Source organism: Nomascus leucogenys, chromosome 6 (assembly GCF_006542625.1).
Source record: "Nomascus leucogenys isolate Asia chromosome 6, Asia_NLE_v1, whole genome shotgun sequence".
In the NCBI taxonomy this organism is placed as follows: domain Eukaryota; kingdom Metazoa; phylum Chordata; class Mammalia; order Primates; family Hylobatidae; genus Nomascus; species Nomascus leucogenys.
The window spans coordinates 108971907-108989329 of NC_044386.1; the positions used below are offsets into that span (position 1 = coordinate 108971907).

Sequence of the window (17423 nt, forward strand, 5' to 3'; positions counted from 1 at the left end):
TGCATGCCAGTAATCCCAGCTACTTGGGAGGCCAAGGCAGGAGAATCACTTGAACCTGGGAGGTGGAGGTTGCAGTGAGCCAAGATCATGCCACTGCACTCCAGCCTGGGCGACAGAGCGAGAGTTCATCTCAAAAAAAAAAAAAAAAAAAAAAAAAAAGCCAGTGCTCAACATTTGTATTACTCTGTCAATGCAAATAGCATTCACTGCAGGGCCCACTTCACATTTCCTTCTCTTTGGGTCTAATGTCACTCAAAGGAAAGTGTTAAATGTATTTTCCTTTCTTAATATTCTATTATGTGCTCAAAACTCATCACTTTATATTTTAGTTTGCTTGATATTTTGACCATGCCTTTCTTGCTTGTTTTTCTGGAGCTTCTAATATACATCTTTTTTTTCCCAGCTGCATAGTATTCAGTTGGATTGGGGCATCATAATTTATTTTGACAAGGTCCCCTCTGGTTGGACTGACTCTTTGGTTTCCAGTTTTTTATTAATGTGAAGGGTGCCATAGTAAGTATCCTTGTGCATACATCTCTGCATCGTTTCTTATATAATGTTTGAGAGTCCAGGAATGCTGCTCGCCCATCAAACCTGATCCCCCTTCCCCCAGCCCCTTGCCACCCTTTGCCTTGCTAATTACCTTCCTTTAAACCAGTTCATCTAGAGGTTGGTGTTAAGAGGCTTCCCGTGGGAGGGGTGGCCCCAGGTAATATCCATCTTCCTCTCCCCAGGCTCTGAAGAGCGGCCATTCCTCAGATTCGAAGCTGAAAACATCTCCAACTACACAGCCCTTCTGCTGAGCAGGGATGGCAGGACCCTGTACGTGGGTGCTCGAGAGGCCCTCTTTGCCCTCAATAGCAACCTCAGCTTCCTGCCAGGCGGGGAGTACCAGGAGGTGAGAGATGTTGCCTGGAGCTGGCTAGGCTGGGTCAAGGACCACAGAGGGAAGATGGACGGGAAGCTTGACCTTCTGGGTCTGAGGATGATGCCGATGGGAGAGGAGGGAGGCTCAGCAAACCCTTCATTTTGTCCACTACCTTCCTGTTTCTCATTCCCCAGCTGCTTTGGGGTGCAGATGCAGAGAAGAAACAGCAGTGCAGCTTCAAGGGCAAGGACCCACAGGTGAGCCCACACCTGGAAGGGAGCTGAGCTGCAGGAGGGATGGAGGGTGGTGGACTTCCATCCAGGCCAGAGGTGGGAAGTGGGAGCAGGTACAGCCAGGTATGGTGGGAAGGGCATAAGCTTCTGAGATGGCCAGGCCTGGGTTTGAATCCCAGCACTACACTTACACCTCTACCACCTTCGACAAGTAGATTCACCTCTCTAAGGCTTAGTGGGCCCACCTGTAAAACGGGGATAATTATCCGGTCTCACTGGCCTTACAGTGAGGATTCAGGAAGCTAATAGGTGTAAGGCACCTGGCTCATAGATACAAGGACTAACAAGTCAGCTTCCAGCATGAACAGGGATTGGGTGGGGTGAGAGTTGTGTCCCTCTGCAGATGATTCCTGATGTAGCACATCTGACAGATTCTGGTGTGGTTTTGGCCAAAGCACAGGATGAAATCTGGTTCAACCCAGGTTCTCCTGGAGGACTCATCACCCCTAGAGGCCTCCTGCTCCTGCTCCTAAGTGCAGCAGGTGCTGGGTAAGATGAGGGCAAAAGAGTGCTGGACTTGGGATCAAGACATAGGTTCAAGTCCTGGCTGCCATTCTGTTGTTCAGCTAACATTGATTAAGCACGCACTCTGTGTCCATGTACTTTTAGGTACTGGAGATTTAACTGTGAAAAAGCAGGCTTGGCACAGTGGCTCACGCCTATAATCCCAGCACTGTGGGAGGCTGAGGCAGGTGGATCACAAGGTCTCCACCTCATGGTCTCCTGAGTAGTGTCTCAGGAGTTCGAGACCAGCCTGGCCAACATAGTGAAACCCCGTCTCTACTAAAAATACAAAAAATCTTAGCCAGGCATGGTGGCAGGCGCCTGTAGCCCCAGCTACCTGGGAGGCTGAAGCAGGAGAATCGCTTGAACCTGGGAGGCAGAGATTGCAGTGAGCAGAGATCGCGCCACTGCATTCCAGCCTGGGTGACAGAGTGAGACTGTGTTTCAAAAAAAAAAGAAAGAAAAAGAAAAAGTAGTCAGTTTACAAATGTTATTGGCGGGGGGTGGGATGGAATAAGGTGATCAGGTTACATTTCATTAAAAAAGTGACATTTGAGCCAAGATCAGGAGAGAGTGAGGAGCTGACCGTGATATATCTGGAGGAGGGGCAGGACTTTTTATTTCACTCTGAGGGAGGTATTTGGGAGGCCAGGGGAAGGCTGAGCAGAGATGTGACATGGTCTCACCCGTGTACTAAGAGGGCCACTCTGGCTACTGTGGTAGAGTAGCCTCCATGGGGAAGGACAGGAGGAGGGAGAGCAGTGAGGGGCGAGTGATGGTGATGGCTCAGACCAGTGAGAAATACTCAGATTCCGGATGCATTTTGAAGATGGAGCCACCAGGATTTCTGGGCGGGAAATTATGGGGTATGACCGACAAGAAGAGTCAAGGCTGACTGGGTTTAGGGCCTCAGCAACTGAAAAGACAGAATTAATGAAAGTGGCCAGATCTCGGGGGAAGCATGTGTTCTAGGGAGTACCGGAAAGAAGCTTGGTTGCAGGTGCCAGTTAGACACCCCATTGAAGGTGATGCATGAATCTGGGGTTCAGGGTTCAGGGCTGAGCATTCCTCCTGCTCTGGGCTGTGGCTTCATCAGCTCCCAGCTTGGTTGGGAGGGGCCTGTGGTTTTCAAGGATGCTCCTGGGGGCCAGTACAACTCAAGGGGGTAGGATTCTGTGCCCTCACCCCTAGGCCGTAGGAAAGTTTGCCAGTCACAAAACTAGCTGAGCCCCTAGGCTCCCTGCAGCACACACACTCTACACACACTCTATGCATGCTCCACTGTGCCCCAGAAAACCCGTGGGTTCTTTGTTCCTAGACTTGAGTGCCCCCTCCCCAGTCCTGGGAGCAGAGGCTGGGCCTGGGTGTGGTGGGGAGCGCTCGGCGGTGCCCCCTGGTGGCATGCTTGGGCATGGGACTGATATCCCCTTGCTCCTTCCCCCCAGCGCGACTGTCAAAACTACATCAAGATCCTCTTGCCACTCAGCAGCAGTCACCTGTTCACCTGTGGCACAGCAGCCTTCAGCCCCATGTGTACCTACATCGTGAGTACCCTGTCCTTCAGCCCTGAGGCTGGCCTGGGAACTGACCCTCTTTCCGCCCCAGGGATCCTGTTCTGTAGCATAGACCCCTGGTGAAAGGCAGAGCCCAGAGGGAGCCTTCTAGGTATCACTGGCCTCCAAGAGCCCTGAGGTCCCACACCCTTGCACAAAGCTCAGCCCTGACAGCCATGTCTCCCTGTGCGGGGAGGCGGGGGCACATGCAGTCACTCACCCATGAAGATCCTGCCCCACCCAGGCCTTGCTGCCCTCTCCTGCTTCTTCCAGCATCTCTCCCTCTCCGTTGCTTGATTCTCTTGTCTTATCTTGTACACCCCCTCCTCAGCACACACCTCTAGCAGAGGGTGGCATTTGATGCTGTGGGTTGGAGCCCAGCTTTGGGGTCAGACACGCCTGGGTTTGAATCACATTGCTGCCCCTTCCAGGCTCACATCATTTTCTTTTTTTTTTTTTTTTTTTGAGACAGAGTCTCGCTCTGTCACCCAGGCTGGAGTGCAGTGGCACGATCTCGGCTCACTGCAAGCTCTGCCTCCCGGGTTCACGCCATTCTCCTGCCTCAGCCTCCCAAGTAGCTGGGACTACAGGTGCCCACCACCACGCCTGGCTAATTTTTTCTATTTTTTAGTAGAGACGGGGTTTCACCGTGTTAGCCAGGATGGTCTTGATCTCCTGACCTCGTGATCCGCCTGCCTCGGCCTCCCAGAGTGCTGGGATTACAGGTGTGAGCCACCACGCCCGGCCAGGCTCACATCATTTTCTAAAAGCCTCACCTCCTCCGCCATGTGGGTCTGATAACGTGTCCCGCGTCGGGTCACTGTGAGGCAGTGCAGCACTGTGTCTGGGTGAGGCCTCTCCAGAGGCCGACTGTCCGGGTTCAAACCCTTTGGCACCGTGTCCTGGGTGAGGAGGACCGCCTCCCTGACACCTGACCCCTTCTGTCCCGCACACCTCACCTGCCTGCAGAGTTGCCTTCTCCTGCACACCTCTCTCTTTCTCACCAAGCCTGCTCCTCATTCCCTGAAGTGCCCCTGAGCCCATGTGTCCGCCCTCCTGCAGAATGTGGAGAACTTCACCCTGGCAAGGGATGAGAAGGGGAATGTCCTCCTGGAAGATGGCAAGGGCCGTTGTCCCTTCGACCCGAATTTCAAGTCCACGGCCCTGGTGGTTGGTGAGTGTTGAGGGCAGGATGGGTTCGTTGAGGTTCCATGTAGGGGCACGCAGGGCCAGAGGGCTAGCTTTGGACAGGCTGGGTCCATGCCATGCTTATTTCCAAGGGGACACAATGGCCATGGACTTGCCTTGGGTTTGTTTTTTCCAAGTTCCAGCTTCCTTCTCTGCCCACCACAGGCAAAACAGGCAGTGCTGGGGTCACTCTGGGCCCTGAGCAGGGAGAAGGGGCTGTGCTGAGGAGCCTGTTCCCATGGGAATGTTTTCTTGGCAGATGGCGAGCTCTACACTGGAACAGTCAGCAGCTTCCAAGGGAATGACCCGGCCATCTCCCGGAGCCAAAGCCTTCGCCCTACCAAGACCGAGAGCTCCCTCAACTGGCTGCAAGGTGAAGTCCTCTGGCCACCACCCAGAGGGCAGGGATCCTGTTCACCCGCCCTAGAAGGGGGCACTTTCCCCCAGCAGGGCCTGTCTCCAGGTTCCTGGGCTGACTCTGAGCTCCTGACCTGGTCCCTACAGACCCAGCTTTTGTGGCCTCAGCCTACGTTCCTGAGAGCCTGGGCAGCTTGCAAGGCGATGATGACAAGATCTACTTTTTCTTCAGCGAGACTGGCCAGGAATTTGAGTTCTTTGAGAACACCATTGTGTCCCGCATTGCCCGCATCTGCAAGGTGAGGGGAATGGGCCGACAGGGTGGCCACCCCAGGGACCTCAAAGGCTCCACAGCTGCAAGATCACCCACATCCATGCATGGCCTTTCCCATCCCCCAGAGAGTACAGCTTGGCTAACAACTTTTCTCTCTCACCTTTTAAATTAAAATATCTTACTACTTTCTTCTTTTTTCTTTTTATTTTTAGACAGGATCTTTGCTCTGTCACCCAGGCTGGAGTGCAGTGGCACAATCATGGTTCACTGCAGCCTCGACCTCCTGGGCTCAAGCAGTTCTCCTACCTCAGCCTCCCGAGTAGCTGAGACTACAGGTGTGCGCCCCCATGCCCAGCTAATTTTTGTATTTTTTGTAGAGATGGGGTCTTACCACGTTGCCCGGGCTGGTCTCAAACTCCTGGGCTCAAACAATTCACCCACCTCGGCTTCCCAAAGTGCTGGGATTACAGGCATGAGCCACTGCACCCAGCCATTTTTTTTTTTTTTTTTTTAACTTAAAAAATGTGAAAATAGCCAGGCATGGTGGCTCACGCCTGTAATCCCAGCATTTTGGGAGGCCGAGGTGGGTGGATTACCTGAGGTCAGGAGTTTGAGACCAGCCTGGCCAACACGGTAAAACCCCATCTCTACTAATAATACAAAAGTTAGCTGGGCATGGTGGTGCACGCCTATAATCCCAGCTACTCAGGAGGCTGTGGCAAGAGAATCACTTGAACCTGGGAGGTGGAGGTTGCAGTGAGCCGAGATCATGCCACTGCACTCCAGCCTGGGTGACAGAGCAAGACTCCGTCTCAAAAAAAAAAATGTGAAAATAGAGAACTGTACACACAAAAACCACTTACAAGATAAAGAGGCACTGGAGCATCAGCTGGAGAGCACAGACCCTGGAGGCCAACTGCCCAGGTTCAAACCCTGCTGGCCTAGGATCTTGGGCAAGTCCCTCACCGCCTCGGTTAACAGTTTCCTCATCTGTTAAATAGGAATAATAACACTGACCTTAGAGTTGTTATGTGAATTAATTAATCCATGCAAAGCTCTTAGAAATGTGGTGGGCAGTGACTAAATATGAACTATGAGTGTTATTACCCTGCCACCCCAGCACAGGAAGGAGTCACTGGTAACATTTTAGAATGCCCCCTCCGAATCTTTTTTTTTTTTTTTTTGGCGTATGTGTAACTCTGTGTATTTATATATATTTACATATATATAAATATATATAAATACATATATTTATATATATATTTTTTTTCCTTTTTGAGACAGGGTCTTACTTTGTCACCCATGCTGGCGTGCAGTGGTGAGATTTCACTGCAACCTCCGCTGCCCAATCTCAAGCAATCCTCTCACCTCAGCCCCTCATGTAGCTGGGACTACCAGCACGCACCACCACGCCCAGCTAATTTTTTTGTATTTTTAGCAGAGACAGGGTCTCAAACTCCTGAGCTCAAGTGATCTACCCGCCTTGGCCTCCCAAAGTGCTGGGATTATAGGCATTAATAATATAAGTACAGTCCCGACCTTGTACTTACATTATTAACTCACTCACGAACATGGCATTAGGCTATATTGGGGTCCTTTGGCTTCCTTGTTTGCTCAGCAGTGAATCGCGTCCATATTTAGGAAGGCTCTGCTTAGTCACAGTAAGGACCATCCTCCTGATGGACGTGTACACTGCTTTTCCTGACTTTAGATGGAACTTGATCCTGGCCTTTTCCTGCCCTTCAGTCCTGGTGTCTGGGGTGGGTCCATCGAGGCAGTCCTGTGCCATGCATCCCCGTCATGGCTCAGCATGTGCCTAAGCCCAGCCCATCCACCTCTCCCTCCAGGGCGATGAGGGTGGAGAGCGGGTGCTGCAGCAGCGCTGGACCTCCTTCCTCAAGGCCCAGCTGCTGTGCTCACGGCCCGACGACGGCTTCCCCTTCAACGTGCTGCAGGACGTCTTCACGCTGAGCCCCAGCCCCCAGGACTGGCGTGACACCCTTTTCTATGGGGTCTTCACTTCCCAGTGGTAGGGCCTCCAGACCTTGCTGGAGATGGAAGGGTGAAGGGTGGCTGGGACTATTTCCCAGGGCTCCTAGGTTAATCTGGTTATTTCCTCTGCAGGCACAGGGGAACTACAGAAGGCTCTGCCGTCTGTGTCTTCACCATGAAGGACGTGCAGAGGGTCTTCAGTGGCCTCTACAAGGAGGTGAACCGTGAGACGCAGCAGTGGTACACCGTGACCCACCCGGTGCCCACACCCCGGCCTGGAGCGGTGGGTACTGGCTCCCTGTACCCAGAAGGGGTGCTGGGAAGATGTGGGTCCCCACAGCGTGCTGGGACCAAGGCTGCCCCTCAGGCAGATCACTTGGCTTCTCTGAATCTGTTTTCTCATCTTTAATATGGGGACATAGGCCCAGGCCTGCTTGTCTACTGGGTTAGATATAACTATGAATGTCAGAATATCTTCAGTTCTGTTTCAGGATACAAGTGTGTCCCCATCAGGGCACTTGCTGCAGGCTGTTACAATCCTGTCTTCACTTGGTCCTCTCCCCTACTCAGCTGCAAGCTCCTTATTTAATTATCAAGTGACCGAATGGGCAAGCTGTGGGGAAATAATCCTTTCTTCCTCCCTTCTAGCCTAACAGGCTACCCTGAAAGCAGACCTTGAGACAAGGATATACGTGCCAAATAGTTTATTAGGGAGGTGATGCCAGGAAGCAGCACGAAGGAATAGGAAGGTTGAGAGGAGGAGGGAGGGAAACCAAAAGAGGGTGTGTCAGCGAGCCGTTGTTGGTGTGGGCAGCTGGAGCTGGGTCCTGCTGGAGCCCCTGACAGATGATGTGGAGCACCTCTCAGAATTTCAGGAAGCCCCAGGTGGGGCAGGAAAGAACTGCCGACACACTGGGGCGCTCTGCCCAGCCAGGGCTTCCTGAGAGCACTGGTGAAGGGTGCGGAGGAGCAGGGAGTGTGGTCCTGGTTCTTGAGGCCCCTGGGCATATGAGGCTGGGGTGATGGGCAGGGAGGAGGCACAGCAAGGAAGCCCTCCAAGCACTTGGTTTCCCCACACCCTGGGCTTTGTCCTTGCTCCCTCAGATGTGCACGCCGGCTCTGTAGAGCACTGCCAGGGATGTGCCCTGGCTCCGGGCGGTGGGGACAGACACCGCTACTGTCCACTGGGGAAGCAGGGCCCGCATCCTGCCTGCTGCCCTGAGGTGTGGCTGGCCTCACACCGCTGCTTTCTCCTCCAGTGCATCACCAACAGTGCCCGGGAAAGGAAGATCAACTCATCCCTGCAGCTCCCAGATCGCGTGCTGAACTTCCTCAAGGACCACTTCCTGATGGACGGACAGGTCCGAAGCCGCATGCTGCTGCTGCAGCCCCAGGCTCGCTACCAGCGCGTGGCTGTACACCGCGTCCCTGGCCTGCACCACACCTACGATGTCCTCTTCCTGGGCACTGGTAAGTGTCTGCAGCCCAGCAGGCTCGGGGAAGGGGTGCACGTGGCTGGTGGGTCATGGGCGGTGGGCTCCACTCAGGGCCTGAGTCCCGTCTACACCGCAGGTGACGGCCGGCTACACAAGGTGGTGAGTGTGGGCCCCCGGGTGCACATCATTGAGGAGCTGCAGATCTTCTCATCGGGACAGCCCGTGCAGAATCTGCTCCTGGACACCCACAGGGTGAGCAGGCCAAGGAGGAATCCTGGCGGGGTACTTGGGGGGTGCCCTCCATTAGCACCAAGCAGTCCCCACCCAGCTTCTCCCTTGCCTCAGCAGGATGGAAAGATACAGGATCCAGTCATGAGCTATTAGAAAGTGGGGTCGCCGGTTACAAAACAGGCCTCTTAAGGGTGGCGCTGGGAGGCATACAAGCTGGGTGGCCATGGGTGATGGCCCTGGCTGCCCGTGCCCGCTTCTCATCCCCGTGTCTGGCTGCGCAGGAGCTGCTGTATGCAGCCTCACACTCGGGCGTAGTCCAGGTGCCCATGGCCAACTGCAGCCTGTACCGGAGCTGTGGGGACTGCCTCCTCGCCCGGGACCCCTACTGTGCTTGGAGCGGCTCCAGCTGCAAGCACGTCAGCCTCTACCAGCCTGAGCTGGCCGCCAGGTGAGCACTCCAAAGGCCCCTTCCCATCTGTCCAGCCCTGCACAGGTGGCCTCAGAGCACCATCCTGGGCCCTCCTCGGCACCGCCACATGGCCTCGTTTGTGTCCACTGTCTCAGCATAATTATTAATTAGCTCTCCTGCTTCCTCTCAAGTGCAATTCAGACAGGAAATTATGTGTTTGTCTTGGCTACCTGTAAAATGAGGACATGATTTGGTAAAGTATGAAATACCACAGCTTTGAAAAGCCTTGCAAGAAAATGTGGATTAGCATGTGAACGTGCTTTAGTAATAGTAGGGCTATGAAACAGTCCATTAACAAACCCAGTAAAAATTGGTTTCAGAATAACCTATTTGGATTATAAAATGTTCATTTAGAAGATAGGGATGAACACAAACAAAAGCTACCCCTCATCCCACCACCTAGAGAGAATCACAGTGAGATTTTGATATATTATCCTCTCAGGTTTTACTACATATGTGTATAGGTAACAAAAATCCTTTTATTTTATTTTATTTTATTTCATTTCATTTCATTTATTTTTTTTTTTTGAGACTCGCTCTGTCGCCCAGGCTGGAGTGCAGTGGCACAATCTCGGTTCACTGCAACCTCCACCTCCCGGGTTCAAGCGATTCTCCTGCCTCAGCCTCCCAAGTAGCAGGGATTACAGGTGCCCACCACCACGCCTGGCTAATTTTTGTATTTGTAGTGGAGGCAGGGTTTCACCATGTTGGCCAGGCTGGTCTCAAACTCCTGACCTCAAATGATCCACCCACCTTGGGCTCCCAAAGTGCCGGTATTACAGCCATGAGCCACCGCGTCTGGCCAAACATTCATATATTTTGTATAACATTGGGAACTGTCCTGTTTGTAGTGTTCTTGCTTCACATATGGATACACCTGCTGTCAGTTTTTACAAAAACCAAGTAAGTTTTGGTGTGTACGCCAAGAGGGACACCCCAGAATGTTAACTGTCATGATCACTGGCTGGTAGATGCTGTGATTTTTGTAGTGTTTTCATCCTTCGTGCCTGGTTGAATTATCTGTCTCCTGAGTGTATCCAGAATTACTGTCCTTTATTTTTTATTACACAGATGTATGCATGTGCATTGTTTTAAAAAAAAGATGAGAACACATCAAAAAAAATTTTAATTAAAAAAAAGAAAAAAAGAGAGATCTGTACATACAGATCCGAGCTGTCCTTCCAATCTTTTTCTGAGGGTACATACTATTTTTTATTATTTTTTGAGACAGGGTCTCTCTGTGTTGCCCAGGCTGGATTACAGCTCACTGCAGCCTTGACCTCCTGGGCTCAAGCAATCTTCCAACCTCAGCCTCCTGAGTAGGTGGAACCACAGGCGTGCGCCACCATGCCTGGCTAATTTTTCTATTTTTTGTAGAGATGGGGTCTCACCATGTTGCCCAGGTTTTCTTGAATTCCTGGGCTCAAGCGATCTATTGGCCTTGGCCTCCCAAAGTGCTGGGATTACAGGCGTGAGCCACCGTGCCCGGCCACTGAGGGTACATACTGTTTTTGTAATTAAGGGAAGTGTTATCTTAGCTTTGACTTGAAATAATGTGTAGACAGAGGAGATGCTGACTCCTGTGGGTGGGGAATCAGCTCAGGAAAGGCCCTTGCCCAGGCCCAAGTCTGCAGTGAGGGGTGAGGGAATGTGGGCTCAGGGGACTTGCTGGCCAATCCCAGAATTCTCTCTGGTCCTCAGGCCGTGGATCCAGGATATCGAGGGAGCCAGTGCCAAGGACCTTTGCAGCGCGTCTTCGGTTGCGTCCCTGTCTTTTGTACCAACAGGTGAGATGCCCCCTCAAAAGGCGGAGGAGAGAGGTGGGAACAAGTCTGCTTGAAGGCTCCCCCAGGCACAGATATTGTAAATGCCTTTCCTCACTTCCTTGCCCCGCAGCCCTGTAAGCAGGTCCCCGGGAAGACTCAGTCCCAGGGGTCCCCAGAGTTGCCCATCATGGCACCAGGGGCATAGCCCAGAGGGAGGCAGGGGAGCTTGGAGCTACTGTGGACCCTGGCACCCCCCTACCCCACGCCTTTTCTGCCTGCAGGTGAGAAGCCATGTGAGCAAGTCCAGTTCCAGCCCAACACAGTGAACACTTTGGCCTGCCCGCTCCTCTCCAACCTGGCGACCCGACTCTGGCTGCACAACGGGGCCCCTGTCAATGCCTCGGCCTCCTGCCACATGCTACCCACTGGGGACTTGCTGCTGGTGGGCACCCAACAGCTGGGGGAGTTCCAGTGCTGGTCACTAGAGGAGGGCTTCCAGCAGCTGGTAGCCAGCTACTGCCCAGAGGTGGTGGAGGACGGGGTGGCAGACCAAACAGATCAGGGTGGCAATGTACCCGTCATTATCAGCACATCACGTGTGAGTGCACCAGCTGGTGGCAAGGCCAGCTGGAGTGCAGACAAGTCCTACTGGAAAGAGTTCCTGGTGATGTGCACGCTCTTTGTGCTAGCCGTGCTGTTCCCAGTTTTATTCTTGCTCTACCGGCACCGGAACAGCATGAAAGTCTTCCTGAAGCAGGGGGAATGTGCCAGCGTGCACCCCAAGACCTGCCCTGTGGTACTGCCCCCCGAGACCCGCCCACTCAACGGCCTAGGCCCCCCTAGCACCCCACTTGATCACCGAGGGTACCAGGCCCTGTCAGACAGCCCCCCGGGGGCCCGAATCTTCACCGAGTCAGAGAAGAGGCCACTCAGCATCCAAGACAGCTTCGTGGAGGTGTCCCCAGTGTGCCCCCGGCCCCGGGTCCGCCTTGGCTCGGAGATCCGTGACTCTGTGGTGTGAGAGTCGACTTCCAGAGGACGCTGCCGTGGCTTCAGGGGCTGTGAATGCTCGGAGAGGGTCAACTGGACCTCCCGTCCGCTCTGCTCTTCGTGGAATACAACCGTGGTGCCCAGCCCTTGGGAGCCTTGGAGCCAGCTGGCCTGCTGCTTTCCAGTCAAGTAGCGAGGCTCCTACCACCCAGACACCCAAACAGCCATGGCTCCAGAGGTCCTGGCCAAATATGGGGGCCTGCCTAGGTTGGTGGAACAGTGCTCTTTATGTAAACTGAGCCCTTTGTTTAAAAAACAATTCAAAATGTGAAACTAGAGTGAGAGGGAAGAGATAGCACGGAGTGCAGCACACACGGCCGCTCCAGTTCATGGCCTCCCAGGGGTGCTGGGGATGCATCCAAAGTGGTTTGAGACAGAGTTGGAAACTCTCACCAACTGGCCTCTTCACCTTCCCCCTTATCCCACTGCCACCAGCTGCCCTGTCTCACTGCAGATTCAGGACCAGCTTGGGCTCCGTGCGTTCTGCCTTGCCAGCCAGCCGAGGATGTAGTTGTTGCTGCCGTCATCCCACCACCTCAGGGACCAGAGGGCTAGGTTGGCACTGCGGCCCTCACCAAGTCCTGGGCTCGGACCCAACTCCTGGACCTTTCTGGCCTGTATCAGGCTGTGGCCACACGAGAGGACAGCGTGAGCTCAGGAGAGACTTAGTGACAATGTACGCCTTTCCCTCAGAATTCAAGGAAGAGACTGTTGCCTGCCTTCCTCCATGTTAGCGTGGAACCTGTGTGTCCATTCCCACCATATCCACCCTCGCTCCATCTTTGAACTCAAACACAAGGAACTAACTGTACCCTGGTCCTCTCCCCAGTTCCTAATTCACCCGATCCCTCACCTTCCTCCACTCTAAGGGATATCAACACTGCCCAGCACAGGAGCCCTGAATTTATGTGGTTTTTATATATTTTTTAATAAGATGCACTTTATGTCATTTTTTAATAAATCTGAAGAATTATTGTTTAATCCTGGCTCTTCCTCTTCAAGGACAGTTGCTTTTTGAGGTAGGTCTAGTTTTCTGAGTTCTGAGGGGTTCTGAACCTCCTCTTTGCAGGGTCAAGTGAGCCAGTCAGCCTAGCCTGGTCAGCAGCATCTCCCTGTGGGGCAGCTCTGAGGTGGGGGGCTTAACGCACTGATAGGCAGGGGGTTCATTGCGTTTACTTAAGCCCCTTTATTCTGCATTCCCAATTCAGTTTAGCAAGGGTAGGGACACAGGGATGGGATGGGATGGGGGCCCTTTGTTAAAAGTTTTTAATTCTTCAAATCATGCAGTAAAATAGACTTTACTGATGTACTGTTTACATTTTGACACATGCAGAGACTCATCTAACCACCACCCCAATCAGGATACAGGAGAGTACCATGCCTCCTGCTGCGCCTTCATCCTCACACCCTCCCATGGGGACAGCCAGCATGGGTGCGGCTTGACTTCCCACTGGCCTCTGCTCGATATGCTGCTTATTCCTAGGATGATCGAAGGCTCTTAGAAGATAAGTCCAGTCCTTCCTCACACCAGTGTATCTCATGTCACGCACAGGGTCAAACTTCTAAACCTTTATTACTGGTTAGTACAAACACAAATGGAGCAATGACAACAGCAGTGAGGAGAGGCCCTGACAGGGAGGGCCGCCGCTGCCTGGGGTGAGGCTGCACAGTGCCAGCTCCAGACTGGGCCAGCTTGGCCCACACTGGTAACACAGGCTTGACTTCGGCCACAGCTCAGCAGTAGAAAGGTTCTTGGACAGGGTGCCAGGACACACGCTGGGGCTGCTGTCACAGGACAATCTTAAAGGAGCTGAACAAGAGAAAAGGGGTGGGTTTTCTGCTGGAAGAGGAGGGTAGGGACTAAACCCAAACTTGCCCCCTTCTCCCTTTAGACTCTTCTTTGGAACGAGCTGTGTCCCATGTGTCAGCACCCCCGGAAGAACTCCCTGAGACATCCAGAGGGAGCTTTCTGGACCCACATACAGGGTCAGAGCTTCTAAACCTTTATTACTAATTAGTACAAACAGAGCAATGACAATGGCAATGGGAAGAGGAGAGGCCTCGACAAGGAGGGCTGCCCCTGCCCGGGGTGAGACTGCCAGCTTAGTTGGCCCTGTGTGTGGGGACTTGGGCTTTCTCTCACCCTGGCACCACCTCCTGTAGCAATGCCCTAGGCCCAGAGGCAGGACCACTGTCATACCTGGCAAAGTCTGGAGAACGGGAGATGACGTGCTGGAACTCAGAGAGGTTGATGGTTCCATCCCTGTCAATGTCAGACTCCTCCAGGATCTGGGAAAGGGAGAGTTTCAGGCCAGAGCCCCAACCCCTCCCTCCTGCTCCCAGGCCCAGCTTGGGCAGGGCCTGCTCAGCTGCTCACGTTGTCGATGAGCTGCTGCATCTCAGACGCACTAAGCCGTGTGTCCTCGCCCTCTCCCGTGAGGCAGTTCACCAGCCGGCTCAGGTCTTCTCTGTTCAAGGTTCCATCATCATCAAAGTCTAGAGAGCAGACACAGGAAGCCAAAAGACACGGTTGGGAGGGGCTCTGAGGTTCCCCAAACGGCGCCCATTTCCCAAGCAGGGCCACCACAAAGCCCACGTGGGAAGGGGTGGTGTCCTGCTGGGCTGCTCCTGGTTCTCACCGAAGATGCGGAAGGCGTAATGGGACTTGATGTCCGGCGTGGCTGTGTCACTGAACACACTGAGGAGGTCGAGGAAGTCCTCAAAGCTAAGGCTGTCTCTGGCTGGGGATGTGGAGAAGACCCTGCAGATTCGCTCCTTGAAGGGGTTGGCCTAGGAGAACAAACACCACAGGACGTGGCCCAGGTCACACACTCATGAAACCCTACCAGAAACTTGAGAGAGCAGGTCACAGGACCAGCACCAGGGAGCTCAGGCTCGTGGGGGTGAACGATCAGTGCTTTGGGGCCAACATGGAGGGCAGTGGGGGCACAGGAAAGCAAACTGACCCAGTTGGGGAAGGGACTGAGATGGCTTCCTGGGAGACAAGTGTTTAACCCAAAGGCAGGTCACACACAACATAAGTGTGAGCAGAGAGGGAAGAAGAAGTCATCCTAAACAAAGGGAACGAGGTGGGCTGGTTATTTTAAAACACAAATATTTAATTGAACAGCTATTGTGTTACAGGCACTGGGCCAGGCCCTTTGCACAGAAATTTTGCAGCAGCCCTACGGAGTGGCAGTCAGTCTCTAGAACACGGTTCCTCAAACTTTAATAAGGTAACTCAACTCCTCTTAAGGGATAAAACTTCTTTGAACTTCCAAGATTATGTTCTAGAATCCCCATTTGAAAAGCACCATGCTAGATAATTCTGCCCAGTGATTTTGGTAAAGTCCTTGCCCCTAGAAAATTAGAACTAAGCAGAAAAATGACCAGAATGGGGACCAGTGACCCCATGATCTCAAAGCTAGTGGCAGATGGAGTTAGGGGGTCTAGCAGGGAGGGAGTGGTGGGAGAGGTGTTAAAGGGGGGGAGCGTTTGCACCTTGAGCTCTGGAAGGCTGAGAATCTGCTCGAAGGGCACTTGTGCCCGAAGTGACGACTCCACGCTCCGCTGCTCCTGGGGAAGCAGCTCACAAAACCGCCTGTGGGCTCTGGTAGAGAGAGGGAAACTGTTGGTGTTCTCAGCGATCAGACTCCGTGTGTGTTCATTCCCACTCCTTGCCTGCTGCTCATTATCAACCAGGTGAGGAGCTAAAACCACGTACACAGAACTTCCAAGTCATCAGGCAACAGTAAGCAAAAGGACATGTCACAAGGCCGTACGGTCTAGGAGTCTATCCTTGCAACGAGTATTTACTGAGCATTTACTATGTGCTGGGTACTGATTCTAGAGATCCCCAAGGGATGAAGAGGTTGGGGAAGGAGCCAGAAGTTGGCCCCAAAGAACTGGCCGGGCACAGTGGCTCACACCTGTAATCCCAGCACTTTGGGAGGCCAAGGCCGGCAGAGCATTTGAGGTTAGGAGTCTGAGCAACATGGTGAAACTCCTTCTCTACTAAAAATACAAAAATTAGCCGGGCATGGTGGCGGATGCCTGTAATCCCAGCTACTCAGGAGGCTGAGGCAGGAGAATCGCTTGAATCCGGAGGCAGAGGCTGCAGTGAGCCGAGATCGTGCCCCAGCACTCCAGCCTGGGCGACAGAGGGAGACTCTGTATAAAAAAAAAAAAAAAAAAAATGGAGAAAAGAGCAAAACCAAAAATCTCATTCTCACCTTCACTCCAGGGATCTCTTGCCCTCAAAGCCTCCTTTTTAGCAGCCACCCTGAACTGTCCTCCTCCTCGGCCTTCACCTCCTTCCCATGAGATTATCTTTGCCGCAGGAAGCCCAGGCACCTCCTCACTCAAAGTGCCCTGGCCTGCATAAATCTGGCAAAAGGGCTTCCAGCCCAAGTTCAAATCTACTTACTCAGAGTGTTGTCTTAAGCAGTTACCAAACCTTTCTGAACCTGTTTCATTGTCCAATACCTCTCTCCTAAAGATTAAATTAGGTAATGCAGGCAACCATTTAGCACAGTCCCTGGCACATGGTGACTGCTCAGAAAGCGATAACGGTTACTGTATTATTCAGGTAAAGTTGGGAGAAGGAGCCAGGCTCCCCAAGGCTTCTGTGGTTTAGCCACTGGGCAAGGTCGGCCCCTGCCGGACTGGGGCGGGAAGTTCGGCAGTGCTGAAGCTAGTGGAGCTCAGGGTCAAAGAGCGCCTAACTTTTCCTGGAGGCTGTGAGGTGGCTCCGCGGCGCCACGCTGGGGCCTCAGGCGAGAGCAGGGAGGGCGTGCCAGGAGGAGGGCGCAGCGCGGGCTAGGTCTCCCGGCCTCCAGCTCCCGCTCTTCTGCAGACCTCAGGCCAGCCCCCGCCCCTCCCTCGGGACAGCGCCCCCGAAGCTGTCTCTAGAGGATCCCGGGGTCGGAGGCGGGGTTCAAGGCAGCACTTACAGGAGGATCTCCTGCTTCGTCAGGAACGTCAAGTCCTGGAAGGCAAAGCCAGAGCGGGGATTAGCGGACCGCTGGGAGGCCGCGGCCGCCCCGCAGCCAGCTCCCGGACCCTGCTCCCGGGAACAGGCCCGCACGCGAGCTCCCTAGGGCCAGGCGTCCCGCGCACCTGGTACTCGGCCAGCAGCTCCTTGGACAGGCGACTGCCCGAGCCCCCCATCGCCCCGCCGCGCACAGCTCCGCCAACTCGCCTCGAGACGCAGACAACTTTCTCACTTCCGCCCTTGGGCCGCGTCACTGCCCGGTCCCCGCGGCAACCGCTCCTGGGGCCACCACCCCCGGGCCCGCCCCCTCCTAAAAGCGGCCAGGCGTTTCCAGCCGGGTTTGGCAGGCGAGCTGCCGGCTCCGAGCGGTCCTAGGCGAGCTGGAGGCGGGGCCCGGGGAGGGGCCCGACGCTCCGGGGCGGAGCCCAGGACTCACGGCCCCGCCTCCG

General features: G+C 53.9%; 2 protein-coding genes and 1 pseudogene across 13 annotated transcripts in view; 2 read left to right on the forward strand and 1 right to left on the reverse strand.

Annotated features, from left to right (window-relative positions):
- Window positions 1-12962, forward strand: part of SEMA4B (semaphorin 4B) — a 44492-nt gene extending 31530 nt beyond the window's left edge. For 8 of the 11 annotated variants that reach the window (XM_030815014.1, XM_030815015.1, XM_030815019.1 and 5 more), the window contains 12 exons: window positions 735-898; window positions 1063-1125; window positions 3111-3209; window positions 4281-4392; window positions 4666-4779; window positions 4911-5062; window positions 6885-7066; window positions 7162-7312; window positions 8289-8717; window positions 8978-9144; window positions 10867-10952; window positions 11213-12962. In XM_030815014.1, coding sequence (XP_030670874.1) covers window positions 735-898; window positions 1063-1125; window positions 3111-3209; window positions 4281-4392; window positions 4666-4779; window positions 4911-5062; window positions 6885-7066; window positions 7162-7312; window positions 8289-8717; window positions 8978-9144; window positions 10867-10952; window positions 11213-11952 — 2459 coding nt within the window. In that variant the 3' untranslated portion in view covers window positions 11953-12962. The remainder of the gene's footprint in view (window positions 1-734; window positions 899-1062; window positions 1126-3110; window positions 3210-4280; window positions 4393-4665; window positions 4780-4910; window positions 5063-6884; window positions 7067-7161; window positions 7313-8288; window positions 8718-8977; window positions 9145-10866; window positions 10953-11212) is intronic. The other 3 variants (XM_030815017.1, XM_012507315.2, XM_012507316.2) reach the window with 1 other exon arrangement.
- Window positions 11997-12966, forward strand: LOC115835581 (annotated as a pseudogene). The gene is made up of 2 exons (XR_004030624.1): window positions 11997-12110; window positions 12278-12966. The product of XR_004030624.1 is annotated as an uncharacterized LOC115835581 (transcript).
- Window positions 12967-13535: 569 nt separating this feature from the next.
- On the reverse strand, window positions 13536-17416 carry CIB1 (calcium and integrin binding 1). Its single transcript, XM_030815024.1, has 7 exons — window positions 17100-17416; window positions 16934-16968; window positions 15483-15591; window positions 14621-14771; window positions 14359-14477; window positions 14182-14270; window positions 13536-13791 (listed from the first exon to the last, which is right to left on the reverse strand). Exons 1-7 carry the CDS (start codon window positions 17148-17150, stop codon window positions 13770-13772), a joined length of 576 nt encoding a protein of 191 aa, XP_030670884.1. The 5' UTR covers window positions 17151-17416; the 3' UTR covers window positions 13536-13769.
- Window positions 17417-17423: the final 7 nt, after the last annotated feature.

Excerpts from the sequence above, each read along its gene's own strand:
- CIB1 (XM_030815024.1), bottom strand. The coding sequence starts at position 17,150 with ATGGGGGGCTCGGGCAGTCGCCTGTCCAAGGAGCTGCTGGCCGAGTAC. Across the intron at positions 16,969-17,099 it reads AGCTGCTGGCCGAGTACCAG|GACTTGACGTTCCTGACGAA; the intron begins GTGCGCGGGACG and ends TTTGCCTTCCAG. Across the intron at positions 14,772-15,482 it reads TCAGCCTTCCAGAGCTCAAG|GCCAACCCCTTCAAGGAGCG; the intron begins GTGCAAACGCTC and ends TTGTTCTCCTAG.